This window comes from Dryobates pubescens, chromosome 17, assembly GCF_014839835.1.
Source record: "Dryobates pubescens isolate bDryPub1 chromosome 17, bDryPub1.pri, whole genome shotgun sequence".
NCBI lineage: Eukaryota > Metazoa > Chordata > Aves > Piciformes > Picidae > Dryobates > Dryobates pubescens.
In genome coordinates, this window is record NC_071628.1 from 24,257,057 (window position 1) to 24,278,332 (window position 21,276).

At 55.3% G+C, this 21,276-nt stretch overlaps 1 protein-coding gene across 1 annotated transcript in view; it reads left to right on the plus strand.

The window, feature by feature from the left end:
- MYO9A (myosin IXA) overlaps positions 1 to 21,276 on the plus strand; it is a 221,133-nt gene that overhangs the window by 72,307 nt on the left and 127,550 nt on the right. The window contains exon 8 of the mRNA XM_054169279.1: positions 12,639 to 12,728. Within this exon, the coding sequence (XP_054025254.1) occupies positions 12,639 to 12,728 (90 nt within the window). The remainder of the gene's footprint in view (positions 1 to 12,638; positions 12,729 to 21,276) is intronic.

A 21,276-nucleotide genomic window follows, 5' to 3' on the forward strand; every position in this document is an offset into this window, starting at 1 on the left:
TGTCCCTGGACCCTCTGGAGCCAGGAGGTGTCCAGGTTTGCACACTTCCAGGAGCTTCAGCCATTGTCTGGGTTAGGGGTTTGAGCCTTCAGGGCACCATCCTGCCATGCTCACACCTACCAAGACACCTCCGACCTACAGCTGAATTCCTTTCCAGTTTCACTGCAGTTCTCTTGGGTTTCTGTCTGCATGGGCTGCTGGTGTTGGCCAGGAGAGCTTTCATCCAGGAGAATTCCTTCCCTGGCTCCTCAGCTTCATGATTGATGGAGTGAAAATACTCTTCCCGTGGTGAAAATTGTGAAGCTTCAGGTGGAAAGCAAACCCAGTGCTCAACAATGTAGCTTCTTCAGTCACCCTTGGCTCCCTCACCAGAGTTCTCTGATGCTCCTGAAATCAGTTTCAAGGCTTGGATAAGAAACCTGAGCTATCATCAGGCCTTCAGCCCACTCCTCTGCTCCAGGGGGTGGCTACAGAGGCTCACCATGAGCTGGCAATGCTGACTTGTAGCTCAGAGGCCAACCCTGTGCTGGGCTGCAACAAAAGCAGGGAGAGCAATAGGACCAGGGAGGTGATGGTGAGACCCCACCTGCAGCACTGCCTCCAGTTCTGGTGCCCCCAGCACAAGAAGGACCTGGAGCTGCTGGAGAGGGTCCAGAGGAGGCCACCAGGATGATCAGAGGGCTGCAGAACCTCCCTATGGGGACAGGCTGAGAGTTGGGGTTGTTCAGCCTGGAGAAGAGAAGGCTCCAGGGTGACCTCAGGGCAGCCTTGCAGTACCTGAAGGGCTCCAGGAGAGCTGGGGAGGAACTTTGGACAAGGGCTGGGAGTGCCAGGATGAGGAACAATGGCTTTGAGCTGGGAGAGGACAGACTGAGATTGGAGATGAGGAAGAAATTCTTCCCCATGAGGGTGGTGAGGCTCTGGCACAGGCTGCCCAGGGAGGCTGTGGCTGCCTCCTGCCTGGGGGTGTTGAAGGCCAGGCTGGATGAGGCCTGGAGCAGCCTGGGCTGGTGGGAGGTGTCCCTGCCCAGGGCAAGGGGCTGGAACTGGATGGTCTTGAAGCTCCCTTCCAACCCAACCCATTCTATGGATCTATGAGTCTGTGAGATGCTGACCTTGCTGGCTGGGCTTTGCTGACTGCTGTTACCCTGCCAATGTTGTGCTGGAGATGCTGGAGGGTGCACCTCAGCCCTTCAGTGCCTCTTCACAGGCCTGCTACCAGGGACTTAGGTTTTTTGTGGTGCTGTCAGCCCTTTGAGATCCTTTACCAAGGGCAGTTTGTCCTCTGAGTCACTGCAGTGCTAATGTGGTTTGAGAAGGGTTTGTAGGTCTCAACCCAGATGGCCCAGGGCCATTTCTAGGTCTGCAAATCAGGTTCTGAAGCTGTGGCATTACCTTTCCTGTCAAGAGGTCAGGGACTGGCACAGGCTGCCCAGGGAGCTGGTGGAGTCCCCAGCCCTGGAGGTGTTCAGGAAACCTGTGGCCATGGCACCTGGGGCCAGGGTTTGGTGGCCATGGGGGGGTTGGGTTGCTGCTTGGACTGGATGAGCCTGGAGACCTTCTCCAAGCCAAACCATTCTGGCATTCAATGCTGCATTCTGTCAGCTGTTCCAACTGCCAAGACAGACTCATGTGCAGGGATGGAGCATTAGGACAGCCATGGTGGGCTTGGGCTGGTGGTTGGAGTGGGTGATCTCAGAGATCTTTTCCACCTCAAACAGTTCTCTGACCCTCTGGAAGGCCTTCATTTCCCTCAGCCAGCTTGGCCTGCTCTTGCCTCGTGTGTGCAGGAGCAGAATGCAGCTCTTGGTGTGGGGGTAGGTGGCCAGAAGCTCTCCTTGATGCTTCACTTAAGGCACCCCAAGCCACTTGCCTGTCAACAAGACAGTGAGGTCTTCTCCTCACAGCTCTTACCTGTGGCCCTTTGCTCTCCCTGCACACGATGGAAGGTTTTAAGGTGACATCAGAAGGGGACTCTTCATCTTGTGTCCAGCTGCTGCTCAGCTCCTTCCTTAAGTATCTATTGGACCATCTCACCACCTCCAGAGCTCAAGAGTTGGCTCTCAGGGATTTTCATAACACTTCCTGAATGCTTTGAACTGAGGGAGGGGAAAGCTGCTGTAAAATCTGTGGTCTGAGCAGCTGGAGGCTTTTTGCCTCTCAGCCTTGGAGCCTGCAGAAATAAACAGGAGGAGAACACGAGCTGGGAGGAGAAGGTTGTTGATCTTAGCCTGTGACAAATGGCCACAGCCAGAGTGCCAAGGCCTTGGAGGAGCAAATGTTTGTGAAAAGAGCTTGGAGTAAGAGAGGGCCTTGGAGAGCTGAAAACCTTCCAGCCTTCAGGTCCTTGCCCTGACTTTGTTCGGCAAACTCTCCTGCAGCATCTGCTCCCTGGTTGGCATGGGCTGGGCTTGTAGGGCTGTGCCTGGCTCTGAAGAGGAGCAGCATGTGGCCAGGTGGCAGGCCCCTTCCAAGCCAAACCATTCTGTGATTTTATGGATCTATGAATCTTGGAGTGGTTATTCAGATTTGACCCAAAGGGAGGATGCAAAGGTTCAAACAGATGGGACATCCTTACACAGACTTTCCATTGCACTTTAGATTGGAGATAAGGAAGAATTTCTTTGCTGCAGAGTGGTCAGGGATTGGCAGAGGCTGCCCAGGGAGGTGGTGGAGCCCCCAGCCCTGGAGGTGTTCCAGAAATATCTGGCCATGGTTTGATGGCCATGGTGGGGTTGGGTTGCTGGTTGGACTGGATGATCTCAGAGGGCTTTTCCAGCCCAAACAATTCTCTGATTCATTTGTTAGCTTCTTACCACTCTCCAAATGAAGTTAATGACTTCTTCTCAGCCAGAAACCGAAGCCATTGGCTGGAACATTTGCCACTGTCCCAGCTGGGTAATGATTTTCATTACCCTTCTGTTGTGGTCCCCCAGCAGCAGGCAGTTTTGCTTTTCATGCCACTGTTGCTGAAAATAGGAATTGGCTTGAAAGAAGTTATTAGTCCCCTCTCTAGAGCTTGGCTTTTCTCTCTGAGACTGAAAACTCCTGATGGAATAAAAGTGCTGGGAGCTGACAAACAGTTGAAGTGCTTTGCCTGCAGCCCCTGGGTGCTTGGCAGGGCAGATGGCCTGGAGTGGAGCGAAATGCTGGAAGGAACCAGCCCTGCTGAGATCTGATACTTGCTTAGGGAAGTGGGGTAGGGCTTGGAGTTCCTCCTTTTTGTTTCTTAAATGTCTTGCTGAAATTGTTCAGACAAGGCTAAGACAAGGAAAAAATCCAGCTGGTCTTGGTGGAAGGGCTGTGAGCATCAGGAGCTGAGCTGGGCATCAGAAGAGGGACACCAGCAGGGTGGTAGCCTTCTGGGGCAGGAGGCTGCCTGAAATGAAACATTTACACAAAGCTTAGGGGGTTTGCTCCCTCCAAAGGAGGGGGAGAGGTGCACAGGCTTGGCTGGGTGCACTCTTCACTGGGTGAGAAACTGGCTGATGGCTGAGCCCAGGGAGCAGTGGGGAAGGGAGGCATTAACTCCAGGTGGTGTCTGCTCACCAGTGGTGTTCCCCAGGGCTCACTCTGGGGCTAGTTCTCTTTAACATTGTAGTGGTTTGAGCCTTAACTGGGAATTAAGAGCTCAGATGGGGGCAAGGCTGAGAATCTCTCCCCTGCTCCCCCCCTACTCCCTCCCAACAGAGAAGGAAATGAAACAAAAGGAAAGGGAAGGAGCAAATCCACCAAGCAGTAATTTGGAGTTGGCCTGGAAGTAGAGAGGTAAAGAGTTTTCTTTAAACAAAAAATATATATAAAACACTAACAGGTAAGGGTCACAAGGGCAAGGATGGGTGGGAGGGGAAAAAAACCAAGAATACAAAACCAGTCTCTCTCTGAAGAGGCACAGAGGCAGCAGGGAGAAGGAGCAGGTCCGACCACCTGGCAGAGGAGCAGGAAGGCAGCTGCAGTTGCTCTCATCCGGGAGAGGCAGGAGCTCAAAGGGGTGTTCAGGGCGAGGCTTGACAGGATGCTTGGTTGCATGGTTTAATTGATTGGGTGGTGTTGGATGATAGGTTGGACACCATGATCTTAAAGGTCTCTTCCAACCTGGTTTATTCTATTCTATTCTATTCTAATGGCTGCAATGTCCTGCTTTTTCTACCCTAGCTGGGCAGGGAGTGGGGAGTGGAACAGACTCAGCTTCCCAGGGGGAAAAGGCTCTGCAGGGAGGGCAAAGCACTCTCAAGCCTTCCACACCCTGGGGTTTATTTTCAGGGTGGGTGTTAACCCATCACAAACATCTTCATCACTGATCTGTGGAGGGAGTGGAGGCACCCTCACTGTGCCAAGCTGGGTGTCTGTGTTGAGCTGTTGGAGTCTAGGGAGACTGCAAAGGAATCTGGCCAGGCTGGATAGGTGAGTCGAGGTCAGTGGGGGTGAGGTTCAGCAAGGTCAAGTGCCAGGTGCTGCACTTGGCTCACAGCAGCCCCATGAATGCTTCAGGCTTGGAGCAGAGTGGCTGGAAACTGCCTGGTGAAAAAGGTCCTGGGGGTGTTGGTCAACAGCCAGCTGAAGATGAGCCAGCAATGTGCCCAGGTGGCCAAGGAGGCCACCAGCAGCCTGGCCTGGATCAGGAATCGTGTGGCCAGCAGGAGCAGGGCAGGGATTGTCCCCCTCAAGCACACCCTGAGTGCTGGGTTCAGTTTTGGGTCTCTCACTCCCAGAAGGACATTGAGGGGCTGGAGCAGGCCACATCTTGTGTACTGGGTTCAGTAGTGGAGTACTGCAACAGGTTGCCCGGGGAGGTGGTTGATGAGAAGAGAAGGCTCCAGGGAGACCTTAGAGCAGCCTGCCAGGACCTGAAGGGGCTCCAAGCAGGCTGCAGAGGGACTGTTCCCAAAGGCCTGCAGGGACAGGACCAGGGACAATGGTTTGAAATGAGAGCAGAACAGATTGAGATTGGATGTGAGGAACAAGTTCTGCAGCAGAAGGCTGCTGGAACACTGCAGCAGGTTGCCCAGGGAGGTGGTTGAGGCCCCAGCCCTGGAGCTAGTCAAGGTGAGGCTGGACAGGGCTCTGGGCAACCTGATCTAGTGGAGGCTGCCCCTGCTGAGTGCAGGGGCTGGGACTGGGTGACCTTTACAGGTCCATTCATTTCAGCATCTGTTGGGAGAGCAAAGTGCAGGAGAGGCTTTTGGACAGACTGCAGGTTCATTTACAGCAGGCTCCTGGTTCCATTTGTTTCTGTGGTCAGGAATGGACTCAGCCTCTGGACCAGGGGAGGCTTCCTGCCAGGTTAGTCCCAGCCTTTGAGCTTGGCCTGAAGCGTGGTGCAGGAGCAGCCCTGTGAGAGCTGCCTGATGGATCCAGCAGGCAGGGAGTCCTCTGCTGCAGGGACTGCAGCTCCTCTGTAGCACCTGGAGAGCACTGGGGAAGGCTGATGTGTTTCTGGGGGGAAAAAAACACCCTAGGCTGGTTTGTGGGCTTGGGGTCAAAAGCAACCTGTGAGAGAGGATCTGGTGTCAGCTGACCTTCAGAGGGCCTGTTGTGCTTTTTCCATTAGGAGAGCAGGAAGATTGGAACATTAGGAACATTTACTGATACTGCAGCTGTTTTCATTGATGGATGGTTGAGGAAGAGTCAATGAAGTGCAACAGAGCTGGGGAAGGGTCTGGAGAACAGGGCTGGGGAGGAGCAGCTGAGGGAGCTGGGGGTGGTTTAGTGTGGAGGAGGCTGAGGGGGAAACCTCATTGCTCTCTGCAGCTCCCTGAGAGGAGGCTGCAGTGAGGTGGGAGCAATGTCTCTGCTGCAGGAGTGGTCAGGGACTGGCAGAGGCTGCCCAGGGAGCTGGTGGAGTCCCCATGCCTGGAGGTGTTCAGGAAACCTGTGGCCATGGCACTTGGGGCCCGGGTTTGATGGCCATGGTGGGGTTGGGTTGCTGCTTGGACTGGGTGAGCCTGGAGGCCTTTTCCAACAGAAATAGTTCTCTCAGACAAATCACAGAGTCACAGACTGGGTTGGCTGGAAGGAACCTTTAAAGGCCATCTATGTCCAACCCCTCTGCAGTCAGCAGGGACACCTTCAGCCCAGGGGGGCTGGGGAAGATGCCCCCTCCCTGGAGATGTTCAAGGCCAGGCTGGATGAGGCCTTGAGCAACCTGGGCTGGTGGGAGGCGTCCTTGCCTGTGGTGGAGGGATTGGAACTTGATGATCTTTGAGGTCCCTTCCAACCCAACCCATTCTGTGATTCAAAGCAGGTTTGTCAGAGCCCCAAACTGCCTGACCTGGAGTGGTTCCAGGGATGAGGCAGCTGCCACCTCTCTGGGCAGTCCTTTATTGTGTCTTTGCTCCCTGGAGTGGTTTCCTCTTCAGGTTATCAGGCTTAGGGAAGCAGCCTCAGTGCAGGTCAAGGTAAAGGTGAGTTATGAAGCATCCTGAATTATTTGTGCCAGATCTTTCTGCAGTGCTGCTGTTAGCTTTTGGAGCTCCTGTCAGCCTCCAGGGGAGATTTATGTCCTTGCATCTACTGAGAAATGGCCTTCAGCTTCCCAGAGAGAGATTCCACAGATGTTGTGCTCCTCACGTGATAAACAGCTTGGAAAAGATGTGGGGAGCACAAGGGAGGGGAGGATTTGAGGCAGCCAGTGCTTGCTTCCAGCCTTCTCTTCTGGATCCATTTCCCAGACAAAGGTTTGGGGCTCACGGAATGTTGGAATGCTTTGGATCGGAAGGGACCTCCAGAGGTCACCTAGAGCAACCCCCCTGCAATGAACAGGGACACCTTCACCTTCATCAAATGCAAAGCTCCCAGGCAGCTTTCTGGTTGTTTGAAAGCAAGTCTGCAGGAAAGGCTCAGCCCAGCTGAGCTGGGAGCTGGTAGAACTCGGGGGTTGATTTTCTGTTGCTCCACAGCAGGCAGCTCCTGAACAAGCACTCAGCTCTGTAATCCCTTTCTCAGATAGGGGAGGAGAGACCAAAAGTGATGTTTTCTTGCTCTCCAGTTGGAAATGGTTCAGCTTGCTTCAGCTGCTCCCAACATAACAGCCCAGGCACTGCTGGAGAAGCAATCCCTGCCTGCCTTGGCCTCAGCCCAGCCCTCGCTGGAGCCTGCTGGCCAGTGGCTCCCCGCGGAGGCTCCGAGCCGTGGCAGCACTGCTGCTCACCCTTCACTGCCTCTTAGAGCTCTGCTCATCCAGCCCTCTCAGCATTCATTTCACTTGCATGTGGCTGTCAGGTCCTACATCTGTATTTTGTCCCTGTAATTAAGATCTAAGCTCCTGTGGGCTGTGGTGCTTTCCCCCGGAGGGAAAGGCAAACCCTGCACTGGGGCAGCAGAGAGCAAAACTGCAGCCCAGGGAGCTCAGCCTTGCAGCTACCAGGCTGCAACATGAAGCAGCAGGTTGTGTGCTCCTCTTTGCTGCTCTCCTCAGAGAGTTTTGGTCTCTGTTTTAGTGTGTCATAGAATCATAGATTGTCAGGATTGGAAGGGAGCTCAAGGCTCAGCCAGCCCCAACCCCCTGCCATAGGCAGGGACACCTCACACCACAGCAGGTTGCTCACAGCCACCTCCAGCCTGGCTGCAAACACCTCCAGGCAGGAGGCTTCCACCACCTCCCTGGGCAGCCTGTGCCAGGCTCTCACCACCCTCCTGGGCAACAACTTCTTGCTCACAGCCAATCTGAATCTACCCACTTCACCCTGAGTGACCTTCTCCAGGTGGCCCAGCCTTGGCAGGAGGGTAGGACTGGATCTGGATGACCTCCAGAGGTCCCTTTCAATACCTGCCACTCTGTGATTCTGGCTGATGTGGCACAGCAACAATTCCAAGTGATGTGAAAGCAGCTACTGGGGCAGGCAGCACCTGGCACCACCCAGGGGTACAGAAGGGGAGACCCAGCAGCACCATAAGTGCTGAGAACTGGAAGGCTTCCAGGCACAGCCAAGAGAGGCACAGATGCCAGCAGGAGGATTCAGCTCTCCTCCAGGAGCTCTCCTGCAGTAACACCTCACAAGCTGGGTGTCCACCACCAGGTGCTCAGCCACCACACACAGAGGGTCTCTGCTCTTCTGAGAGCCCACCTGGAGTGCTGTGTCCACCTTTGGAGTCCTCAACACAAGGACATGGACCTGCTGAAGGGTCCAGAGGAGGCCACAAAGATGATCAGAGGGCTGGAGAACCTCCCCTGTGGGGACAGGCTGAGAGAGTTGGAGCTGTTCAGCCTGGAGAAGAGAAGGCTCCAGGCAGACCTCAGAGCAACCTTCCAGTACCTGAAGGGCTCCAGGAGAGCTGGGGAGGGACTTTGGACATGGGCTGGGAGTGCCAGGATGAAGGACAATGGATTTGAGCTGGGAGAGGGGAGACTGAGCCTGGAGATGAGGAAGAAATTCTAGCCAGTGAGGCTGGGGAGAGCCTGGCACAGGCTGCCCAGGGAGGCTGTGGCTGCCTCCTGCCTGGGGGTGTTGAAGGCCAGGCTGGATGAGGCCTGGAGCAGCCTGGGCTGGGGGCAGGTACTGCAGCCAGCTCTCAGCCTGTCCAGCTCTGGCTGGATGGCAGCACAGCCTGTGGGTGTCAGCCAGCCCCCACTTTTGTATCATCAGGAACTTGCTGAGAGTAGTCTCAATCACCTCCTCCAGGTTGACCATAAAATATAGGACAGATGTCTTAATAAATACAGTGAACAAGTACCACAGGACAGCACTGCAAAGAGCCTGGCACCTTCATCCTGACACCCTCCTCATGGCCACTGCTGAGCTCCTCTCACTCATGCAATCATAGAACCACAGAGCTGGCAGGGCTGGAAGAGACCTCAAGGTTCAGCCAGTCCCAACCCACCTGCCATGGGCAGGGACACCTCACACCACAGCACTTCTAGTGCTGCTCCATCCCCCCCAGTCCTATCCCTCCCTGACCCCCTCCAAAGTCCCTCCCCAGCTTTCTTGCAGCCCCCTGCACATCCTGGAAGGCCACCAGAAGGTCTCCTCAGAGCCTTCTCCTCTCCAGCCTGCACAGCCCCAACTCCCTCAGGCTGTGCTCACAGCAGAGCAGCTCCAGCCCTCTGCTCCTCCTCATGGCCCTGCTCTGGACACCTTCCAGCCCCTCCAGAGCCTTCCTGGCACAGAGGCTCCAGAGCTGGCCCCAGAGCTGCAGCTGTGGTCTCAGCAGAGTGGAGCAGAGGGGCAGAATCCCCTCCCTGCCCTGCTGGCCACACTTCTCTTGCTGCAGCCCAGGCTCTGCTTGGCTCTCTGGGCTGCAAGTGCTCCCTGCTGGCTCCTGCTGAGCTTCTCCTCCCCCAGCACCCCCAAGGCCTTTTCTTCAGTCTGCTCTCCACCCAGTCCCTGCCCAGCCTATAGCAGTGCCTGGGAATGCCCTGACCCAGCTGCAGGACCTTGCCCTTGGTCTTGTTAAGCTCCATGAGGTTGTCATGGGCTCAGCTCTGCAGCCTGTGCTGCTTGCTGGAGGTAAAAGTCATGAGCTGCATGTGATGGAAAGCTGCAGGGATCTCCTTGCACCAGGTGTCCTCAGCATGTGCTGAGGTTATCTTTAGAAAGCTCTGTATGGCCCCTCCCTGGCATTAGGACTCTGCTACCTTCAAGCTGTCACCTTAAATGAAATTGAGGAGGATTTGGCTCTGCCCATGGTGTTGGTTCTCAGAGGTGATGAAGCAATCAAGACCAAGCTTCAGTGGATGGGAATTGCAGGTGGGGACCTGGGGAGAGGCAGGGACTGTGTTCACCTCCTTGCCAAGGCTCTTCTTCACAGCAGGATGATTCAATGCAACCCCTCCAGCAGCTCTGGAGATGAAGGAGGCACATCTGCAGCTCTCATTCATCAGGAGAATAGAGGGAGAAGGAAACCAGCAAGCACTCTATTCATGTGAGACCCCATCTCCACAACTGTGCCCAGTTGTGGTGTCCCCAGCATAAGAAGGATGTGAAACTGTTGGAGCCAGTCCAGAGGAGGCCACAAGGATGATCCAAGGGCTGGAGCAGCTCTGCTGTGAGGCCAGGCTGAGGGAGCTGGGGGGGTTCAGCCTGGAGAAGAGAAGACTCCAGGAAGACCTTAGAGCTGCTTTCCAATAGCTGAAGGGATCCTGCAGGAAGGCTGCAGAGGGACTTCTCCTGAGGGTGGCTGGAGACAGGCCAAGGGGGAATGGTTTGAAGCTGAGGGAGAGCAGGGTTAGACTGGAGCTGAGGAAGAAGGAAGACTCTGGCACAGGTTGCCCAGGGAGGCTGTGGCTGCCTCCTCAATGGAAGTGTTCAAGGTCAGGCTGGATGAGGCCTTGAACAACCTGGGCTGGTGGGAGGTGTCCCTGCCCATGGCAGGGGGTTGGAACTGGATGATCTCTGAGGTCCCTTCCAACCTAAGCTGTTCTGTGAAGAATATCAGCTCAGGGGCTGGTGAGAGATGGCACAGGTAGCTGTTTAGACCACTGAAGATCCCTGTGTCTGCTGACAAATCTGGGACTTGGAAGTGTTTGGCTCTTCAGGAATGCTCCATTTGGGCTGCTTTGCTCAGTCACCATCTGATAGCCTCTGCCTTGGTGCCTTGGCTGATAACACAAGGCAGTGTGCTGGCCATGGGCTCGCAGCATCCCTCTGGGCCAAGGGATGCTGTAGGACTCACTTTGATTCCAGGCTCTGCCCACATGCTCCAGTTCTGAAGCCTCTATTACAGGAGGGATCTGGAGGTGCTGGAAGGTGTCCAGAGCAGGGCCAGGAGGAGGAGCAGAGGGCTGGAGCTGCTCTGCTGTGAGCACAGCCTGAGGGAGTTGGGGTTGTGCAGGCTGGAGAGGAGAAGGCTCCCAGGAGACCTCATTGTGGCCTTCCAGGATCTGAAGGGGGCTGCAAGAAAGCTGGGGAGGGACTTTGGAGGGGGTCAGGGAGGGATAGGACTTGGGGGGGATGAAGTAAAACTAGAAGTGGGGAGACTGAGATTGGCTGTGAGGAAGAAGTTGTTGCCCAGGAGGGTGGTGAGAGCCTGGCACAGGCTGCCCAGGGAGGTGGTGGAAGCCTCCTGCCTGGAGGTGTTTGCAGCCAGGCTGGAGGTGGCTGTGAGCAACCTGCTGTGGTGTGAGGTGTCCCTGCCCATGGCAGGGGGCTGGGGCTGGCTGAGCCTTGAGGTCTCTTCCAACCCTGACATTCTGTGGTTCTATGCCTGGAGGCTTTGCTGGCCTGGAGTCCAGCAGGTGTTTCTTAGAATCATAGAATGGTTTGGGTTGGAAGGGACCTTCAAAGCTCATCCAGTCCAACCCTTCTGCAGTCAGCAGGGACATCCTCAACTAGCTCAGGTTGCCCAGAGCCTTGTTGAGCCTCACCTTGAATATCTCCAGGGATGGGAACTCAGGCACCTCCCTGGGCAACCTGTTGCAGTGTTGGATGGCCTTTGCCACCATCCCCCACAGCAACCTCCTGGCCAAGCTGTCAGCCCCTGGCTGGGACAGCAGCACTCTGAGCTGGGTGAGGAACTGGCTGGAGGCTGAGCCCAGAGAGTGGTGGTGAATGGTGCCACAGCCAGCTGGCAGCCAGGCACCAGTGGTGTGCCCCAGGGAGCAGTGCTGGGCCCCAGCCTGGTCAATATCTGTATTGATGATCTGGAGGAGGGGATGGAGTCTAGCAGCAGGAGATGTGCAGAGGACACCAAGCTGGGGGCAGGAGTTGAGCTGTTAGAGGGCAGCAGAGCTCTGCAGAGGGACCTTGCCAGGCTGCACAGATGGGCAGAGGCGAACAGGATGGCACTGAACAAGTCCAAGTGCCAGGGGCTGCACTTTGGCCACAGCAACCCCAGGCAGTGCTGTAGGCTGGGGTCAGAGTGGCTGAGAGCAGCCAGGCACAAAGGGACCTGGGGGTGCTGATTGACAGCTGCCTAAACATGAGCCAGCAGTGTGCCCAGGGGGCCAAGAAGGCCAAGGGCATCCTGGCCTGCAGCAGGCAGAGTGTGGCCAGCAGGAGCAAGGAGGTCATTGTGCCCTGGGCTCAGCACTGGTGAGGCCACCCCTGGAGTCCTGTGTCCAGCTCTGGGCTCCTCAGTTTCAGAAGGCCATGGAGAGACTTGAAGGTGTCCAGAGAAGGGCAAGGAGGCTGGGGAGGGGTCTGGAGCACAGCCCTGGCAGGAGAGGCTGAGGGAGCTGGGCTTGCTTAGCCTGCAGAAGAGGAGGCTCAGGGGAGACCTTCTTGCTCTCTGCAACTCCCTGCAGGGAGGTTGGAGCCAGCTGGGGGTTGGGCTCTGCTCCCAGGCAGGTAAGCAGCACCAGAACAAGAGGACACAGTCTCCAGCTGTGCCAGGGGAGGTTTAGGCTGGAGGTGAGGAGAAAGTTCTTCCCAGCAAGAGGAATTGGCCCTTGGGCTGTGCTGCCCAGGGAGGTGGTGGAGTCCCCATGCCTGGAGGTGTTGAAGAGGGGATTGGATGTGGCCCTTGGTGCCATGGTTTATTCATGGGGTCTGTGGTGACAGGTTGGACCTGATGATCTTTGAGGTCTCTTCATACCTTGGTGATTCTGTGATCCTGTTCAAGCAGCCTCCTGGTGCAGAACTTGTTCCTCACATCCAATCTCAGTCTGCTCTGCTCTCATTTCCAGCCCTGACAATTCTCTGATTCTGTGATTCTAAAATCCTTTCCTAGAGCCTTGATTAACAGCAAGCTCTCTGTTGCAGGTGAAAGAAGAGATGCTCTTCGAGGCCCTGGTTACCAGGAAGACTGTGACAGTGGGAGAGAAGCTGATCTTACCTTACAAACTAGCAGAGGTCTGTACATCATGATGATGAGGATGATTTTATTGCGGTTGTTCTTAGAAGGGCAGCTCTTGGGCTGCTTTTCCATGCTTCCAGATGCACCTTCAGCTCTGGTGGAGTTCCTTTCAGCTTTGATGTGTTTACATTCATGGAGCTGAAGCTGATGTGGCTGAAGCTGGGAAATGATTGACTTTCCCTTCTATGCCATGCCTGGAAAGTGGTTTGCACTTTGTTGTCTGAGAGCCTGTGGCTGTTGATATGACTTCTGGTGGTGTAAATGTTCTCCAGAGCAGAATTGGGTGGCACTGAGGCTATGTGGTACAAAGGCCTCATGCATCATTCCTTAAACTCCAGCACTGCTTCATCTCACAGAAAACTGCTGTGGTCACAGATGAAGATCAGCCAGCAGTGTATTCAGGTGGCCAAGAAGGCCAATGGCATCCTGGCCTGGATCAGAGGTGGTGTGGCCAGCAGGAGCAGGGAAGAGATTGTTCTCCTGTACTGGACACTGGTGAGGCCACTCCTGGAGTGCTGGGTTCAGTTTTGGGCCCCTCACTGCAAGAAGGACATTGAGAAGCTGGAGCAGGTCCAGAGAAGGGCAACAAATGCCCATGGTGGTGTTGGGTTGATGGTTGGATGATCTTAGAGCCAGCAGTGTGCCTAGTGGCCAAGAAGGCCAAGGGCATCCTGGTGGTGGAGTCCCCATCCCTGGAGGTGTTGAAGAGGGGATTGGATGTGGCCCTTGGAGCCATGGTTTAGTTGTCAGGAGGTGTTGGGTGCCAGCTTGGACTTGATGAGCTCTGAGGTCTTTTCCAACCAAAATGATCCTGTGATTCTACCTTCCTGTGTCTCCCTGTGTGCTGGGAAGGGAGTTGAGGCCTTCACCAGCAGCTGCTGGCACACAGGAGGCAGTGCTTTTGCTTTGTTGGGAGTCCAACCTAACAATTTTAGCTCATTAAGCCGACTTAGATCCTCCAAGGCCATCCAGCAGAACAGCTGCATGCAGGCAAGACCCAGCAGGTCCTGACTTGTTACAAGAAAGAGTTGACAAAGTCAGCATTTCTGCCTCACCTTCAAATGGCACCAAAGTCACAGACTCACAGAATGCATCAGCTTGGAAGGGGCCCCCAAGGTCATCTTGTTCAGCACCCCTGCAGTGAGCAAGGACATCTCTAAGTAGAGCAGGTTGCTCAGAGCCCCATCAAGTTTGACCTTGAATGTCTCCAGGGATGTGGCCTCCAGCACATCTGAGGGCAGCCTGTTCCAGGCTTTCCCCACCCTCATGGGGGTAAGGCCAAACACAATGCCTGGGAGCAAAGCCCAGAGCAAAACTTGGGGCAAGGCCCAACAGCAGATGGGGGCAGAGGGCAATACAAGTCATGGAGACCAAGCCATCAAGGAAAGTCCACAGTAAGGAAGCACACTGTGAATAAACTGAGAGGAGAAGGTTGCTACTTGCAGCAGGCACCAACAGTCATTCAATCAGAGAATTGTTTGGGTTGCAAAAGCCCTCTGCAGAGTACAGAATTAACCAGGTTGGAAAAGACCTCAGAGATCATTGAGTCCAACCTCTCACCCAGCACCATCTGATCAACTCAGCCATGGCACCAAGGGCCTCAGCCAGGCTCTGCCTAAACACCTCCAGGGATGGGGACTCCACCACCTCCCTGGGCAGCACATCCCAAGGGCCAATTCCTCTTTCTGTGAAGAATTTCTTCCTCACCTCCAGCCTAAACCTCCCCTGGCACAGCTGGAGACTGTGTCCTCTTGTTCTGGGGCTGCTTGCCTGCCTGGCAGCAGAGCCCAAGCCCCAGCTGGCTCCAACCTCCCTGCAGGGAGTTGCAGAGAGCAATGAGGTCTCCCCTGAGCCTCCTCTTCTGCAGGCTAAGCAAGCCCAGCTCCCTCAGCCTCTCCTGCCAGGGCTGTGCTCCAGACCCCTCCCCAGCCTCCTTGCCCTTCTCTGGACACCTTCAAGTCTCTCAATGGCCTTCTGAAACTGAGGAGCCCAGAGCTGGACACAGGACTCCAGGGGTGGCCTCACCAGTGCTGAGCCCAGGGCACAATGACCTCCCTGCTGCTGCTGGCCACACTCTGCCTGCTGCAGGCCAGGCTGCCCTTGGCCTTCTTGGCCCCCTGGGCACACTGCTGGCTCCTGTTTAGGCAGCTGTCAATCAGCACCCCTTTGTGCCTGGCTGCTCTCAGCCACTCTGACCCCAGCCTGTAGCACTGCCTGGGGTTGGTGTACTCAGTAAGACCTTCACTGACGTCCTCATTCTCCACAAGGCTGCAGTGTGTTTGAGCCTCCCCTGCTGCAGGGATGTGCTTTGTGCTCTCTGCTTCTCTGTGATGGATGGGGCTGGTGATAGCACATCAGGCTGCTCATGGTGTGTCCTGGTTTGAGGCCAGGCAGATCCTCTCCTGCCCCTCAGAGGGACAAAAGAATGACACTCACAGAAATGGGCTGCAGGGTGATGGGAAGTTCAAATGGAAAGCAGTGAGTGTTGTACAGGAGCTACAAAGCAGAGTGACAAAAGCATGCCAAAGCACAGAGTCCCCTGCAGCACTCCCAGAGCCTCCCAGCACTTCCCTTCTCCCCACCTCAGGGTATACCCAAAACCCCCAGGGCTCTTTCTTGCGCCCCCCCCTCACTGCTAGGCCAGTCTCAGGCTGGACAGGTCTCAGCAGAGTGGAGCAGAGGGGCAGAATCCCCTCCCTGCCCTGCTGGCCACACTTCTCTTGCTGCAGCCCAGGCTCTGCTTGGCTCTCTGGGCTGCAAGTGCTCCCTGCTGGCTCCTGCTGAGCTTCTCCTCCCCCAGCACCCCAGAACCAGGCTGGGCTGCCCACCTCAGAGCTGCTCCTGGAACCATTCACGTTGCCATTTGTAGGGGCTGGGTGGTTTGTTTTAATGCAGTCTTTGGAAGGACTCTGTGGCCTTTGGTGAACCACCAGGGCTGAGAAGCTTTGCACTGCAGATAAGCTTGGAGGAAAGAAAAGGCTGCCTGGAGATGAAAGGCTGCAGTTTTGCTCAGAGGCTTTGGTCCTTTGTCCAGAGCAGCTGGCAGTGGCTCTGTCAGCAGAGGAGTGGTTCATTGCTTCATGCTTCCCAGCAGTGAGGTGGTTCATTGCTTCATGCTTCCCAGCAGTGAGAGGGTTCATTGATGGAGCAAGCAGCAGTTAATGCATTTCCAGACAGGTCCTGGGGTGTTCATGAAGGCTGAGGACAGTGCTGGGAACACTGAGCTGGCCACATCCACAGCAGTGGTGCCCAGCTGGCCAGGAAGGCCACCAGCAGCCTGGCCTGGAGCAGCAACAGTGTGGGCAGCAGAAGCAGGGCAGGGATGGTGCCCCTGGACTGGGCACCGGTGAGGCCACACCTGCAGTGCTGGGTCCAGCTTTGGGGCCCACACTGCAGGAAGGACATTGAGTGCTGGAGCAGGGCCAGAGAAGGGCAACAAAGCTGAGGAAGGGTCTGGAGAACAGGGCTGGGGAGGAGCAGCTGAGGGAGCTGGGGGTGGTGAGTGTGGAGAAGAGGAGGCTGAGGGAGACCTCATTGCTGTCTCCAGCTCTCTGAGAGGAGGCTGCAGGGAGCTGGGGTTGGGCTCTGCTCCCTAATCTCAGGTGATAGAAGGAGAGGAAATGGCTTGGAATTGTGCCAGGGGAGGCTTAGGTAGGAGTTGAGGACAAATGTCTTTGCTGCAGGAGTGGTCAGGGACTGGCAGAGGCTGCCCAGGGAGGTGGTGGAGTCCCCAGCCCTGGAGGTGTTCCAGAAAGCTGTGGCCATGGCACTTTGAGACATAGAATCACAGAATTGTCAGGACTGGAAGGGAGCTCAAGGCTCAGCCAGCCCCAGCCCCCTGCCATGGGCAGGGACACCTCACACCACAGCAGGTTGCTCACAGCCACCTCCAGCCTGGCTGCAAACACCTCCAGGCAGGAGGCTTCCACCACCTCCCTGGGCAGCCTGTGCCAGGCTCTCACCACCCTCCTGGGCAACAACTTCTTCCTCACAGCCAATCTCCATCTCCCCACTTCTAGTTTTGCTCCATCCCCCCCAGTCCTATCCCTCCCTGACACCCTCCAAAGTCCCTCCCCAGCTTTCTTGCAGCCCCCTTCAGATCCTGGAAGGCCACAATGAGGTCTCCTGGGAGCCTTCTCCTCTCCAGCCAGCACAGCCCCAACTCCCTCAGGCTGTCTCCATAGGAGAGGAGCTCCTATGGTGCAGTGATCATGGAGGTGCTGGGTAGGAAACTGGTCTGGATGAACTTAGGTCTTTTCCAACCTTTCTAATCTTCAGCCCTTTGTGAACAAGGATGCTTTATCCTGAGGATTTATTAATGAATTAATTCATCCTCCCAGAGAAAGTCTGAGGTGAAATTGCCCAACAGAAGGGAAATAAAAGCTGTGAGACAACTTCTTGGGCAAGAAGTGGCCTGATTCTTCCCTGCCTTCAGTTTCTGCAGGCTGTCAGGAGCTGGTTGGTTGATGTGTCACTGTGAATCTGTCTGGGAATGAACTGGATGTGTATTCATCACTGGAGGTGCTGGAGGTGGGACATGGTTGCCTTCACAGGCAGAGGAACCCAGAGGCACTGAGATGGAAGCCCAGGAAGGTCTCTGCCAGCAGATACTGTGGAGCACAAAGAAGCCAGGCTTGAACACTGCTCCTTTGAGGAAAGGCTGAGAGCCCTGGGGCTGTTTGGTCTGGAGAAGAGAAGGCTGTGAGGGGACCTGACCAGTGCCTATATCTGAGGGGTGGGGGTCAGGATGGAGGTGATGCAGTGTGAGGTGTCCCTGCCCATGGCGGTGGGGCTGAACTGAATGACCCCCAGAGGTCCCTTCCAGCCCCCAGCATGCTGAGATTTGCTCAAGGAGTGGTAGGCCAGGACCATCTCTCCCTTCTGATGGCACAAGGACATAAGATTATTTTTCCTCCATGCCATCAGTACCTCCTCACCCTGACCTTCTTTGCCTGGGGTGAATTTCTTGCTGATGAATACAAACCCCTTGGTGTGTTCAGCTCAGGATGGTTACTTGAGATGATAAACGGCACTGATGTAGTGGCTCAAGCTTGGGGAGAATGACTTTGTTCTCAGCATCGTAACAGTTAATTGGAGCCCTTGAGGAGGGGAAAAACAACTTCTTTGTGACAGAGAGCTTAGGGCTGTTTCTAACAGTAACTAACAGTGGTCTTGGCTAATGCCTTTTCAGACCATTGTGAAGAGCAAAGGAATGAAGTTCCAGGGCCAGTGTGACCTAAGACAGGAGCCAGCAATGGGCACTGGCAGCACAGAAGGCCAAGGACAGCCTGGGCTGCATCCAAATCAGTGTGGCCAGAGCTGGAGAGAGAGGATCCTGCCCCTCTGCTCTGCTCTGGGGAGACCTCAGCTGCAGGGCTGTGTTCTGCTCTGGAGACCTCAACACAAGAGGGACATGGACATGATGGAGAGGGCCCAGAAGAGGGTCATGAAAATGATCAGAGGACTGGAGAACCTCTGCTATAATGAAAGGCTGAGGGAGCTGTGGGAGTTCAGCCTGGAGAAGAGAAGGCTCCAGGGAGACCTTAGAGCAGCCTGCCAGGACCTGAAGGGGCTCCAAGCAGGCTGCAGAGGGACTGTTCCCAAAGGCCTGCAGGGACAGGACCAGGGACAATGGTTTGAAATGAGAGCAGAGCAGATTGAGATTGGATGTGAGGAACAAGTTCTGCAGCAGGAGGCTGCTGGAACACTGCAGCAGGCTGCCCAGGGAGGTGGCTGAGGCCCCAGCCCTGGAGATACTCAAGGTGAGGCTGGACAGGGCTCTGGGCAACCTGATCTAGTGGAGGATGTCCCTGCTGAGTGCAGGGCCTGGGACTGGGTGAGCTTTGGAGGTCCCTTCCAACCCAACCCATTCTAGGATTCTATATTAAGAAAACCAAACACCACAAAGTTAAAATCCTGCTTGCACCTCATCAGGAGCATTTGGCAGTCTGAATGTATTAGAACAGGGAAAAAGTGGGAAGGAGACAAAATAATTAAGAGCATGAAGGAGGGGGAATGAAAATTCTCAGTGCTGCAGCATGAGGATAGGGACACTTAAGGCAGCAGAAAAGAAGTGAACCTGCTGGAGGCATCCACTTAGCCCCACCCCCCATTAGCTTGGGAGACTCTTTGTCACCACAGGTTATTAGCATCAGGAGCTCGGCAGGATGCCTTTGAAGACCTGGGAGCTTGATGAGTGTGTTCAGAATGAACAGGAAAGCAGGAAGGGAATAAAGCTGAAACCCCAGAAAGCTTTGAAGAGTCAAGGAGGCAACTCTGCTTCAGGCCAGGAGGGCAACATGTCAGGGCAGAGCTTCAGAAGCCACTGCTGCAGGGATCTGGGTTCTCCTGCTTCCCTTCAGAATGCCAGGGACAGAGTAGAGCTTACATGGGACTGATGGCTCTGCTGGACTGTGTGCACTTGCAGCCCAGAGAGCCAAGCAGAGCCTGGGCTGCAGCAAGAGAAGTGTGGCCAGCAGGGCAGGGAGGGGATTCTGCCCCTCTGCTCCACTCTGCTGAGACCACAGCTGCAGCTCTGGGGCCAGCTCTGGAGCCTCTGTGCCAGGAAGGCTCTGGAGGTGCTGGGAGGTGTCCAGAGCAGGGCCATGAGGAGGAGCAGAGGGCTGGAGCTGCTCTGCTGTGAGCACAGCCTGAGGGAGTTGGGGCTGTGCAGGCTGGAGAGGAGAAGGCTCTGAGGAGACCTCATTGTGGCCTTCCAGGATGTGCAGGGGGCTGCAAGAAAGCTGGGGAGGGACTTTGGAGGGTGTCAGGGAGGGATAGGACTGGGGGGGATGGAGCAGAACTAGAAGTGGGGAGATGGAGATTGGCTGTGAGGAAGAAGTTGTTGCCCAGGAGGGTGGTGAGAGCCTGGCACAGGCTGCCCAGGGAGGTGGTGGAAGCCTCCTGCCTGGAGGTGTTTGCAGCCAGGCTGGAGGTGGCTGTGAGCAACCTGCTGTGGTGTGAGGTGTCCCTGCCCATGGCAGGGGGCTGGGGCTGGCTGAGCCTTGAGCTCCCTTCCAACCCTGACATTCTGTGGTTCTATGCCTGGAGGCTTTGCTGGCCTGGAGTCCAGCAGGTGTTTCTTAGAATCATAGAATGGTTTGGGTTGGAAGGGACCTTCAAAGCTCATCCAGTCCAACCCTTCTGCAGTCAGCAGGGACATCCTCAACTAGCTCAGGTTGCCCAGAGCCTTGTTGAGCCTCACCTTGAATATCTCCAGGGATGGGAACTCAGCCACCTCCCTGGGCAACCTGCTGCAGTGTTCCAGCAGCCTCCTGCTGCAGAACTTGTTCCTCACATCCAATCTCAATCTGCTCTGCTCTCATTTCAAACCATTGCCTCTGGTGCTGTCCTTGCAGGCCTTTGGGAACAGGCTCTCTGCAGCCTTCTTGTAGCCCCCTTCAGGTACTGTTGTGCCACTGTTAGATCCTGGGCAAGCTGCTGTGGGTGCCCTGCTTTAGCAGTGGGGCTGGACTGGATGATCTGCAGAGGTCCCCTCCATCCCCCTCCATTCTGTGGTTCTGTGCTTCTTCCAATGGTGCTTTAAAGAGATTTTTCCTCCTCTTCAAACAAACATTAAGAAGCATCTGAAAAGCCTTTTCTTTGGAGACTGCAGCCAGCAGGATGCCTTCATGATTTGAGTTATCTTAGGGACAGCCCAGAGAAGGGTAGGGTTTGAACAGGATGCTAGGACAAAGTACAGCTATGGAAAATGACCTCACACTCCTGCAGCCCCACCATGATATCATGCTCCTGCCTGCCAAGACAGGGATTAAGCTCGAGTCTGATATCCTGCAGGAGTGGTTGCCTCTGGGTGTTAAGCCTCTGCTTGAGGAAAGCTAAAGCTGAGCCTGCTGCCTGCTTCAGCCTGCACCCTGTGACCCAGTGCAGAGCCACAAGAGCTTCTTAATCCATCTCCCACCCGGGACACAGCCATGGATGCACACCAGACATGTGAGGGGTTTGGGCAGGAGAGGAGGGTCAGCCCCACAGCAGGAAAGCAGAACTCTGCAGCCACTCACAGGATGTCAGGGGTTGGAAGGGATCCACAGAGATCATCCAGTCCAACCCCCCTGCTAGAGCAGGACCAGACAATCTAGCTCAGGTCACACAGGAGCACAGCCAGGTGGGGCTGGAAAGGCTCCAGAGAAGGAGACTCCACAACCTCTCTGGACAGCCTGCTCCAGGGCTCTGGGACCCTTACAGTGCAGAAGTTCCTCCTCCTGTTGAGGTGTGTGATAGGCTGGACCTGATGATCTCTAAGGTCTTTGCCAACCTGGTCTATTCTATTCTATTCTATTCTATTCTATTCTATTCTATTCTATTCTATTCTATTCTATTCTATTCTATTCTATTCTATTCTATTCTATTCTATTCTATTCTATTCTATTTCTTTCTCTTAGAACAGAGGTGGAACCTCCTGTGCTGCAGCTTACATCCTTTGTTCCCTGTCCTATCCCAGGGTGCAGCTGAGCAGAGCCTCTCCTCTCCTTCCTGACCCCCAGCCCTCAGATATATATAAACCTTGATTAAATCCCCTCTCAG